The 12,618-nt window shown below is 33.1% G+C and overlaps 1 protein-coding gene across 4 annotated transcripts; it reads right to left on the reverse strand.

Annotated features, from left to right (window-relative positions):
* Positions 1-1,245: 1,245 nt before the first annotated feature.
* LOC125056664 (probable protein phosphatase 2C T23F11.1) lies at positions 1,246-12,603 on the reverse strand. 4 transcript variants are annotated; one of them, XM_047659913.1, is made up of 9 exons: positions 12,462-12,603; positions 11,129-11,319; positions 10,048-10,145; positions 7,396-7,545; positions 6,724-6,904; positions 5,395-5,486; positions 4,467-4,640; positions 4,228-4,330; positions 3,671-3,784 (listed from the first exon to the last, which is right to left on the reverse strand). In XM_047659913.1, exons 1-8 carry the CDS (start codon positions 12,491-12,493, stop codon positions 4,277-4,279), a joined length of 972 nt encoding a protein of 323 aa, XP_047515869.1. In that variant the 5' UTR covers positions 12,494-12,603; the 3' UTR covers positions 3,671-3,784; positions 4,228-4,276. The 4 variants fall into 4 exon arrangements, with proteins under 4 accessions (XP_047515866.1, XP_047515868.1, XP_047515867.1 ...); XM_047659910.1 differs by lacking the exons at positions 3,671-3,784; positions 4,228-4,330 and adding an exon at positions 1,246-2,207 and having other exon boundaries at positions 12,462-12,601; XM_047659912.1 differs by lacking the exons at positions 3,671-3,784; positions 4,228-4,330; positions 12,462-12,603 and adding exons at positions 1,246-2,207; positions 11,753-11,909.
* Between the last annotated feature and the right edge of the window lie 15 nt (positions 12,604-12,618).

Consider the following 12,618-nt stretch of genomic DNA (forward strand, 5'->3'; position numbering starts at 1 on the left):
CTTTAAAGACCCTAAGTGGAATTGGTAAGTTAATCATTTAAAAATGTTAAAGTGGCCCTTTATTTGAGTTCACTTTTATAAATAATAAACAATGAATAAAATTAGCAAAAACTCATTCTTATAAAAAAACAAAAATATACAGAAGCAATTTTATTGTGGTCTCACAAAATCTAGTTCAATATAAAAATCAATACAAAATAGATAAACTTCGATATTTCATGACTAGATATGAGCAATTTGGATAATTCAGTTGGAACTCACTGATCTGTCAATTTATAAAAACAATAATATAAATATACGTTTTTCATATTAACCCTTTACTCGGCCAATTCAAGCGGTACCGATATCACATTCCAACTAATCGGGAAACTTTACGTAATGCTAAATGTCCAAAAAGAAACTGCAAGGTTTGTTCTGACCAACAAGGCTGGAGGTAGGCGGAAAATTTCGTAATGGGGTCATTTCACATGCGTGTAAATTAATCCACCTATCTTGCTAACTAGTAACCCCACTATGAAACTTCTATAATACTTAGAATATACTTTAAGCTATTTTTTGGAATAAAAAAAAATTAAAAAAAATTGGTCAAACTTTTTGAAAACCTCTTAAAATTTTTACTTCCAGTTTTAGAGTTCAATTTTTTTTTACTTTCAAAATTTGTTTTCTAATAAAAAAGTGAAAAGAAAGGTACTAAATCCCCGATTAAATTTTCACTCTATCAATTAACATGTGCTGGATGAAACAATAGCGAAAAAAGTAAACAGGTTAAAGGCTGTTCACCAAGCCGATTTAGACTTTATGGCCCCTAACAAAAAGGGAGTCAGTAGTATCGACTCTGAAGTGTATTCATCAATAAAAATTATAAAGCACTAACAAGTCAAATATATATGGAACAAAATTTAATTCTTTTTTTAAATAAATTATAGATTGTTCGCGTTGCGTATGCTACAAAAGTACGGGACCTATTAGAAAAAATATTTCACCAGCGTACATTGAGTAATAAATAAAATATATTGTTTACAATAAATTAATTCGTTATTATAAAATGCTACAGTATAATGTATAGAAACGAAAATCATTTTGGCACAGCTATTTTTGAGTATTTTCGTTATGTTATATAATGTAATGTAAGGGTCTGTTTCACAATGTACGGATAAGTTCTACATAAGCTCCAAATTAGCTATTTATTACTTATTGGTAGGATAAACACTATTGTTGCGTTTCACGACTGTCAGATAGCGCTATTCGTCACATAAAGTCCATCAAAAGTTATGAGTCCGATGAATGTCAAATAGCACAATTTATCTTCCAAATAATTGATGTGTTGCATAGCTATTTGGTACTTTATCCGTACATTGTGACACAGACCCTAAATGTCTTTAACACTTAATTTATCAAATGTGCCAAAGTCTTTTAACGAGGTAGGAAAAAAATTGGTAAAACCACAATTTTACACTGCGCTGGCAAAAATAAAACATGAACAAAGTGTCGTTAACTAGAAATCTGAGGCAATTTTGAGTATGTATAAACTAAGATAGCCGATCCTTTTCCTGACTGAAGTTATACAGTTTATGTAAATTATAGTGAATCAAGTCATTATTGGAGTTTAATTTCCTACCCTAAGAACTAGATCAACTAGCCCTTACTGTATCTCTCAAACTTCTAAAGAAAAAATGGTTTCACAACTCGTTGATTAAAATTGACTTATTCGCTCTTTTTTTTTTAGAACACTTCGGAAATACTTCAGTTGGCAGCTGGTTACACAGAGTACGCGGCAATAACTGCCATAATACACAAACGCCAAACAATTTTTCATATTAATAATTCACGGACTAGTTATACAGTATTAAATACAATTCCCTATAGCGAGTATTTCATCAAATATTCGTAACAAGTACGAATTTTGTTTAAGAACATGTGCGACAGAGATAGCACTATGTTATCTCTTTCTATCGATGTGCATACAAAGCTAATTCACTTAAATTCCTAAGTGCAAATTAAAATTCTATTAAATATTATTTCCCCTTCATTCCATAAAGATATAATTTTCGTATATTTAATTGGATATTTTTTATGGTGGTGTAAAATATTTTTATTCCGGATTATAAAGGTATTTACTTGAGATCTTCTTCATCTTCGGCATACAAGAGATCTTCCGCGTTGGTCTCAAATTTGTCGCTCAAGAGTTGATCAGCTGGTATAGCTTTCTGAAATTATAAAATTATTTTTATATTTTACTATGATGCAATTTTGTTTTTGAAAATTAACTGACTACACATATGTATCAATGTTATATATAGTATCTACCGAGACCATATCACAAAAGAACCGATTTTGATAACACCTGCTTGCTTGCTTGAACATTTAGTTTCTGAGAAATCAGTGGACAAACATATATTTAAAAATACCGCAGCACAAAAACCTTTAAGGGGTAAGCCCCAGATTTGGGTATCCGATTCGTGATCATTTGTTTCTTCAAATACAAGTAGGGGATCAGCCTGTCTGACACACGGCATCGACTTTTTGGGTCTAAGGCATGTCGTATACCCCACGATGATTTCCTCAACCGTACTAGCGTCCATTGCAGCATTGGTGCAAAGACAACTAACCTCGGATATGAGAGTCACACACTGAAGCCATCAAAGGCCAACATTGCTCTTGAATTCAAATAGTAAGCAATATAGGTAAAGTTATTTTGCCCTGAATATATTTGTGAATATGGTATTCACAAATATATTCAGGACACCTACCTTAATTACAATTGTAAAAACTACGCCGCCTATGGCACCACGGCCGCCATTTTGATATGCCGTTGGTATCTATTCTAATGGTAATCTATATAACTCTATATATATGGGTCAAGTTATGTATTTCATTTCCTTTGCTTTACACGTATTTGAAGGGGAAGTACTCATCTCTCTTTCTAGCACCGGGTAAACACAATTTTACAGAAAGAGACGAAAGATTTTAGTTAAAGAATAAGTAAAAATTTATAAACGATGTATGTTTTGACAATTGACATTTTTTATCGAATAATTCTATACTAATTACAAAATCGCTACATTTAGGGCGCTCAATAAAGGTTCATTATTATTGACACCCTAACCTTGTCGATCGAGTTATCAACCATAATTCGTACATTGTTTAATACTATTAACGTCTACAGAAGAGAAGTTAAATTGATTCTAATTTTACTAGTTCGCAAGTCAAGGGCGTAGAGCGGGCGAGAACCTCTATCATTTCTCAACATTTACGTTATTAGTTAAAAACAAACTAAAAATCAAACACATAACGCTTTTGAATTTTTTATTAACAAAACTGACATGAATTTAATAAAAAACTTGCACAAAATTAAATATAAAATTAAAAAAAAATCCGTAACATCTCAATTCAAACGCGAGAAATTTGTTATGTTTTAATTACTAAGCATCATTTGGCTGTATTCCAACGGTAACAGCCTCTGACATTAGAGAGTATTTTGACATACGAAATTCATAGTCACGCGCGGACGTCAAAAAAGACATTGACACACGGATGTAAATGTTGCTATAAAACAAAATAAAATTTGGAAACTCTTTAAAGGTAATTTATATAAAAACTATTATTAAATATTAATTTATTTGTAGAAAATTTTCCAAATTCCAGCGAATAGGGTTAAGTCATTTAAATTTTACTCTTCAGTATTTATAGCATTAGTACCGTCTTGAGCCCAAAGTCCAATATTTATTAGGCCGTTGGGTGTCGAGACACTTGTATGGGCACTGGAAATAATTTTCTGTTAAAATCAAAATCAAAATACGTTTATTCAATTTAGATGCGTCTTAGCGCATGCTTATGAATGTCAAAAACGTTTACAAAATTCGCGAAAGAGCAAGACTACGCGATCCGTTCGCAAAACTACCAGGAGGCCTTGTTCTGAGAAGAATGGGCAAGAAACTCAACAAGTTTTACCCTCTACATTACAATTATTCAAAGGAAAATGTCATAAACCACAACGTCATTAAGGTTACATAAGTAAAAAAAAATATAAAAATCTGTTCCCTTATTTCTCATATCCCTATTGTGAATGTCACTGTTCTTTAAAAGAGAACTAATATTACTACGCACAAAAACGATACAGTTGTAAATATATTGGGAAGGTACCGTCAAAATATCGATTTCCTTGAACAAATTTCTAAGTGAAATGCCTGGTTTCAAGCAATAAATTGACCTAATAGCACGTTAAAAATCTAGCCCAACCTGGCGTATCTGGGGTTCTTTGTTCTATCCGGCATTATTAAATTGGTAAAAGGTTGATCAATGAACCCGCATACATTTCCTTTCTTCTGTACTAAAATGACAAAGTTTTGTTTGCTAATCTTAGAAAGCTTTTTACCAAAGATTCTAAAGGAATTCTGGAATATCTTAACTCGTAAGGACCGTTTAAAGTTTCAAGAGGGAGTTTTTGGGTTAATTGAATAACTTACCATCATATGTGGTGCCGGGAATGGTGATAAGCAGATGATCAAGACAGTCATATTGTCACAACCCAAGCCCCCAGTGAGACAGTTGGGTGCCAGGCATCGCTGCATTAGGGCTTCGCAAACTGCCGGCGGCTCCCACCCGCTTAGAAGTCGGATGCGACAGAATGATATCACCTCCTGTAATTTAATTTTAAAGTGAAACTTTTATTTTATCGTTTCAAACTTTTTCGTCTGCGTGTTGCATGTCGCGTGACGGTCGGCCACGGAGTAGGGATAAAGTGAAAGGCGCTCGTCATAGCACCCAAGGCCAATATGGCGGCGCCTATAGTTCGCAGCAGCTGACCGTGTAGTGTACAGACTATTATTTAATTTGTGTATATAATCTAAGTAATTGTTAAGTATTATGTATGTCGTACTCTCTAAGACACAGAGTTTAATAAAAATATTAGTTGGAGACTTAGTCTTAGTCTACTTTTATTTCCCAACATCATTCCAATTTTCCAAATATAAAATTAAGATTGATAAAGCGATTTTTATACCCTTAATGGAGTATTATTCCAAAAAAAAGTAGTTATAGTATATAGTATAGTTATAATTGTTAGTTAAATGTCTATAATGTGATAAAAAGTTTTACTTTTACTGTGGTTTCATAAAACGACACAATCCTTTTTTTAATAAACTTCATAACATGACGTTTCGTAATATGGTTTGCGACTGTTTATTGCTTGTAAAAAGATCCGGTTGATTCGATCGATTCTATCGAAAAAAAAACAGTAATTTACCCGCAAAGTATTTAAAGTAGTAAATTTCGTAATTATTAGATTTTTATTATTTAACCCTTTTAAGGTCGACCATCGATTTGGCTCTGAAATGCATACAAACGACTTTACTACGTTAAAAACTTATTTTATTACTTATTATAGCAACTTACCTCATTGGAGAGAACCTCCCATATCCCATCGCAGGCGATAACTATAAACTCCCAGTCTTCATTCAACTGCCGCACTTGCACGTCCGGGTACGCTGTCAAATTTAAACGTTTACGAAAAAATCAATTTAAAAAATTCTTGGGCCAAAGAAATGGTTTTAAAAGTTTGCTATCCCAGCATTGCATAGTAGACATAGGTATCATTAACGAAAGGATTCAAAAACTGGACTGTATCAAACAATTATTTTACATTTATAATGCTACTTTATCCCTGAATAACATGCAGGGGCCCTTAAGTACATCCGACTAAAGGGCTTTTTGGGCTGCAGCCCAGGGCCCCGTGGATACAAAGGGCCCCTAGTCCCCACCGAAATCAATAAGCGATATTTTCTATTAAAAAATCTTATCATACATTTTACAAAATCCAATTATAATGTTGGAATCCTTGAGATCAATCAACTCATGTACGATGCGCGTCTATCAAACGGAACGGGGAATTCCCCGTCGCTTGCTTTTGTTCGGTGTATTTTTTCGCGTGTGCGTTTATCACGGGGGACTTCCCCGTAATAGCCCTGAGCCCCACAAATTCACGATCCGTCCATGGTACTATGGCATCGCTGGGTGTCTTTGGTCTATACACCGAAGCATTATTAAATTAGTATAGTTTTCATCTGTACTAAAATTACAATTATTTGCTAATCATAGAAAAACAATAATGACGCAGGGTCGCCAAAAATGGGACAGGGCTAGTCGATAATAGGCCAGCTAAGGTCGTCGCTAAATTCTTTAACGATGCAACTTTTTCAAACTACCCGCAAAATAACAATAATTATAATAAAATAAATCAGTGGCGCTACCTTTTTAGGTCTCATACCTATATCTGTTGTATGATCATTTGTCAATCTAATAGCCAAGTAGGTGATCAGCCTATTGTGCCAGGAGCTAAGGTAAGCCGGTTTCCTTGCGATGTTTTCCTTCACTGTTCGAGCGAACGTTAAATGCGCACATATAGAGTCTATTGGTGCAAAGTCAAAGCACAGTCGGGGATCGAACCTAGGACCTCATGGATAAGGTAAATAATAATAAAAAATTATGTAACACTAATGAATCATATCATATCATAAAGGGAGGGCAAAACTTGCTGAGTTTCTTGCCCGTTCTTCTCAGAACAAGGCCTCCTGGTAGTTTTGCGAACGGATGGCGTAGTCCTGCTCTTTCGTGAATTTTGTAAACGTTGTTGACATTCATAAGCATGCTCTAAGAAGCATCTAAATTGAATAAACGTATTTTGATTTTGATTTTTATTGATTTTTATTGCAGTAAAATACTTACCAGTAACAATTTGTTCACGTGGCGACATTCTGTAATTCCTCTTAAAGAAGTAATCTCCCAGAGCCCGGGACAACGCCAGATTTCCATTAACCCTATTAAGTTGAACCCAACCACCCCCGGCCGTTATCCTCTCTAGTTCTTCCTTGTTAGTCGGCTTGTGATCGAATGATAATGGTTCTACCTGTGGGATTAAATTATTCCTTCAAGATTACGTAAGCACTATAGGGCAGGGGGGTTGATTTTATTATTTTTGACATCACGCAATTTTTGGAGATTATTGAAACCCCTCCCCCCACCCGTGTAACGAGCCGTAACGTTTTTCTGTACCCAAGTATAGTAAAACGTTTCGTGACCACCTCGTGACTCTTTATACATAAAAGTTACCATTATGTGGTGTAAAGTACTAGAAAGTCGAAAATAATATTAACAATATATTATTAACAATGCGTAATTCAATCCCCGCCCCGCATCGTAACGTTTAACAAAAGAAAAAAATTTTACCACTTTGGAAGCTTCAAAAATTTTAATCTGACACATTCTATGTTGGCTCTGCGTTGATCGGTGAAGGTTTAAAAATATAAAAGATTTCAAACTATTAAAATTCACACTATTGATATTATTATTAAAAATACACGTTATTTAAAATATTAAAAAAAATCTACACAAACTTACCGCTCCTCCCACACTCGCGACAGCCCTAGAGTCTCCAACATTAGCGCAATAAACTGTATTATCTTTTATCAAAACGACAACTGCAGTACTCCCAGCTGCTTTTTCTTGCATATTTTCCTCCAACATCGCCTGATCCAGGTCTAGGAAAGCCTGAAAGGTGGAATTAATATCTATTTAATTCAATTTCTTTCGCCTTTGAGGATATCAAAATTAAATAGACAATACAATTATCATGGCCCACTAAGCACTCACCGGCGCTAACGATTGGATATTATATGCTTGCTGTAAAACGCAAAACATAGGGACACAATCAATATTTTTATTCATAAAAAAATCTTAAATTGAGACACAGTTTACCAACGTCTCTCTCTACTAGTAGGTATGTACATTTTACTTAAATGGAAATACAGTGGAGCCTCTATAAGTCGAACATCAAGGGAGACGCCAAAAAATTCGAGTTATAGAGTTTTCAACTTATGGAGGATTTCAAAGGGAATCAACATTGAACACCTGACACAAAGCAAGCAAACACGTGTTTCCATGAGTCATAAATTTATTATTGTATACTCCTAAAATGTTTTCTAAGAAACAATAGTGTACTCACATTGTCGGCAAGTTCTTAAAGTCGGTAACTTATTTTTGTTCGAACAATAGAGATAATAAATTCCAAATGATCAAGTTGTAAAGATTGTAAAATAAAACGTTCCTATGTTCGAGATACAGAGGTCAAATTTAATTTTTCGAGTTATAGAGTGAAAATATGTACCAAAATGGCTTGGAGGGACTCGGTGATTATTTCGATTAACAGAGGGTCAAGATTTCAAGTAATGGAGGTTTTGGTGTTTTAAGGGAAGGGAACAAAACATTTTTTCGAGATTTGGAGGTTTTTGACTTATCGAGGTTCGACTTAACGAGGTTCTACTGTATTAAAAAGACACATAATTTTGTAGATTACAATTTAAGGTAAATATTTCGTATCGCGGCACCAGCGATTTTGAGGCTAATTTTTTTTTTACAGTGGCGTTATGATCTGTAAACATCATAACTAGTATTGTTATGATGGCGCATGAAAAAAAAATTCAATTTATTTAAAAAAAATATTAATATACTAATCTAACCTAACCGAACAATATTAATAATAGGTTTGTTGGACAGCTCCGGCGCTGCGGGAAATGCAGCCCCTCCGCCCTTGCCTACCAAAGCACAGGCATTTTATTCAACTTTGTTACAGCGGGTGGGGGCTGCTCTTCCTCCGCGCCTCCGATTTTTTATATACACTCTAGGGGTAAGGCAGACAAGACCACGTCGATAGTGGGGTGCTCTGATTAGTTTTTGGGTAATTTTTGATTTTTTTTTTAGGCAAAAAAGGTCATGCGCCATCATAACAACACTAGTTATGGGGCTGAGAACTTATGACGAAGTCATAAAAAAAACTCAGCCTCAAAATCGCTGGTGTGAATATTTACCCAGTTAAATTTACAATTTTCTTAACCAAAACTGATTAGGTCACATTTCAATAACAGACCGCGCAAGATTGGTGGCGGTACGAAATAAACTAAATATCATAGTCTAAATATTTCCTACTACTATATATTATATAATATAATAATGATATTTCCTAGGAAATATTTCGATTTTTAACATAAGTTATGACTAAATACGTTTCAATACCGTAAAGTATATTTTAATTCAACATTTGACAGGTAGGGTTACATGTCAATTGTCAAATCAGACGGTTATGGTACACTCAAAAATTATTAAAATTTAAAAAATATTATAACTAATTGGAAATTGGAATAGATATCAAATTTCGATATTCGTATTTCATTATTGTGATTTCCTATATTTATTGAATGTAAAGCTATTTGTGTAATAGAATATGTTTTGGGGTTTGACTGAACTAATTCAAAAAGATCTTTTAACCTCCGAGAAATCGTCCTTGCTAACTGAAATATCACACTGGTTAAAATTAGCATAAACTTGATGAGTACTATTGTGAATCACCTTGACTCACAATTTTTATGCATGCAACATTTAATATTCCTTTGCACCTTTGTTTTTTACATTTATAATGTAGGTCAGTGTAAAAGTAAGTGTGTAAATTTATTCACCAGTATAATACTCGAAACAGAAATCTAAGTGTATGGTCAACCACGGAAGATAAACCACTCCTTATATGGCAATTGTATTCGTTTTTACAACTCCCAATAGAAATTAGGGAATGATCAATGAATAAATTCAAAACTCTTGTTAAACATAAATTAATCAATAAAGCTTTTTATAAATTTGACATTATTTAAATGATCCTAATCCTTGAGATTGTATGACTCAAAAATTGGAGATTAAAAAGAGTGGCGAAGAGTTTCTTGCAATTTCTTCTTGGCCTGTCTACACCCCTGAGTTGCGAACTGGTAGGGAATTTAAATTTAAAATCAAATTAACATCTTGTCTGTTGACGTTCATAATTCTTGTTTAACTATATGAATAAAGTTATTTTGAGTTTGAGTAAGTAGAAATATTTCCAGTGCACAATTATATCACAAATCAAATCAAGATGATCTTTCATTGAGTATGGAATATACAACAGTCAAAGTTACAGTGGTTTTTATTATGTATTAACCACATATATTTGAAGTTGGTTAATTTGATTACCTGTTTCATTGCCTCTTCAATGTTCCCCAAATGATACTCCGGCCGAGCTGTGACAAATTTGTGAAGATGTTTCCCAGCATATTCTGCTACATTAGCACCTGCAATTAAATGGTCACACTCAATAATGAGAATAGGCGCGATCAAAGGCTCTATAATAATATATCAGTGGCATTTTATTTTTAGCCATGCATTGAACCTTAAGAATTAAAAATTTCCTTCCTTCATTGAGTCATCTCCTCTAGTGAAATCCCAAAACTAGTGGGGATGGACAGACATATTACTGTATCATTCTTATCATAATTTTTGAAGTGAAAACATCTTTAGCGGCGTTGTACACATTTTTAGAATGGGTAAAAAATGTTAAACTCGCGTCAGGACAAATTCGTATTAATGCGGCATATTTAATGTAATATAAATTGACATGTTTGTGTACGATAGCGAAATAAATAAATACATATTGTATTCTACCACATAAATGATAGTACTTTTGATACTGATAATTAAAGCAATTCATGCAATATTATTCCAAAATATCAAAAATGCACAACATTAATATTCAAGTTTTCACTACTGCCGGCACTCCCAGAGTGCAACCCGTCTTTTTTTTATAGACAGGCATGTACATTAATCAACAACAATAAATTATGATTGGGAACAGATTAATCAACATAGATAAAAAAATTGCATAAAGCTATGTGCAAGTTAAAAAATTGCTAATTGTATCAATCATGTTTGCAACATGGTACTTGAGATAGCAGAGGCCATTAATCTCAGAAAAAATATGAGTGTTGTTTAAAATTATAATATTTTTGTTTCCTTTTAAATTTTATTTCATTGATTTAATATGAATAATATTTGGATACCAAATATACATATTTTTTTATCATGCTTTTTACATTTATGAACAATGTGATCGACCCATAAATAGTAAAATGAATTTAATAATATCTTATGTTACAAAACTAGTATAAATTGTTGCATAATTTTTTTTTACAAATATATAATATTTATTAATAATCAAATTCTCTGGTTTTATTTTAAATTTTTACAGAAATCAAGGCATTAAAGCTTATTAAAATACCTCCATGTCCATCATAAACAGCAAAGAAAGCTGTTCCGGGATCATCAGGTAATGACAGAATATGTGTGTGTGAATCATCCATTGATACACGCCATCCTTGCATACAAGAAGAACCAACCAGGAACCGTGAATCCTGGCATGTTGACGACTGCTTGTCTGTTACAGGTTCTGAAAGGGTCTGACCCATTACTCTGAAAAATAAAATTTATTTATTTAAAACTTTCATAGAACCACTAATTGATCATGATCTTTATCTATAAAATCTGGCTATGATTGATGATGATGAATGAATTGATGAATTCTCTTGAATCTGTTTTTAGATTTGATTATACCATCTATACCTACACCTTCACCTTCTAACTTTATTACCACTATTATTTATGAGTATAATACACCAAAATAAATATACACTCAGCAAAGATGATGTCATATCATACTAACGCATCATACTATTGCATCTAAGCCTATAACTTCTCCTATAATTTATATACTGCTGAAATTGAGTCGCCTTAGTTTTTTAGCACCTCTCTAGACTGAACAAAATATCATACATACATTTATTTATTTATGTATTTAGAGATTACAATATCATTATCATTCATTTTCTTATCGGAAACGACTTACGTAGTACTTGATGCGTGATGTTTTACTTATTGTAATCCGATGAAGAATGATCACTATTACTTTATTATAGTTGATAATCAAATTATTAAATTAAAATGTTTAATGCGTAAATAACTAAATAATAACACAAAACTCAATTCGCCTGCCGATAATCATCAATGAAAACAAATTTTAAGGTCGAAACTGAAAAGTCAGACCTGTCGCTGTCAAATATGTATTGACATTGGACAATTGACTGCTCAGTTGGAATACAGCAATTCACCAATAATATGTAACGTAATAATATGCTTAGGGCGCCAACTTTTGCTCTGGACCGCTGTTATTTTAACTTTTGAACTCTGGAGTTCCATAATTTTTGTATATATCATGAGGCAAACGGGCAGGAGGCTTACCTAATGTTAAGGGATACCGCCGGGTATACACTCATATTACCAGAGGGATCGTGTGTTTCCGGCTTTTTAAGAATTGGTACCTACACTCCTTTCCCAAACTAGTACTATACGACGTACTAACTCCCAAACTAGTACGTACGATAAATACTAAAGTATATAATTATAGTATCATGCGGTTAATGGCAACATTTAAAATCACCGATAATACTGTTTTATATTTTATTAAAGTATGTTCTACTATATCATACTAATGTCATTTTGCAGAATTTCAGGTAATCTACGAACAATATTCTAAATACACAATTAAGACTACTTGCCTTAGAATTTTTAATGCGGGTATAGGATACATCTTTCATTTATTAGTTTTAAAACAGCATAGATCAAGTTTAATATTTGCTACTAAAAAAATATCTATAAAAACATAAATTAATGTAACTAAACGGAAATTTTCAAATTAATTCACAGTCTCATATC

The sequence above is a fragment of the Pieris napi genome, chromosome 15 (genome assembly GCF_905475465.1).
Source record: "Pieris napi chromosome 15, ilPieNapi1.2, whole genome shotgun sequence".
In the NCBI taxonomy this organism is placed as follows: Eukaryota; Metazoa; Arthropoda; class Insecta; order Lepidoptera; family Pieridae; genus Pieris; species Pieris napi.

What these genes read in the sequence shown, in the direction of transcription:
- LOC125056664 (XM_047659910.1), bottom strand. Translation starts at nt 12,493, where the DNA reads ATGTATCCTATACCCGCATTAAAAATTCTAAG. An exon ending in TTGAAGAGGCAATGAAACAG is followed by an intron (nt 7,546 to 10,047) that starts GTAATCAAATTA and finishes TCCACCTTTCAG; the next exon opens with GCTTTCCTAGACCTGGATCA. An exon ending in TCGCGAGTGTGGGAGGAGCG is followed by an intron (nt 6,905 to 7,395) that starts GTAAGTTTGTGT and finishes TTAATCCCACAG; the next exon opens with GTAGAACCATTATCATTCGA.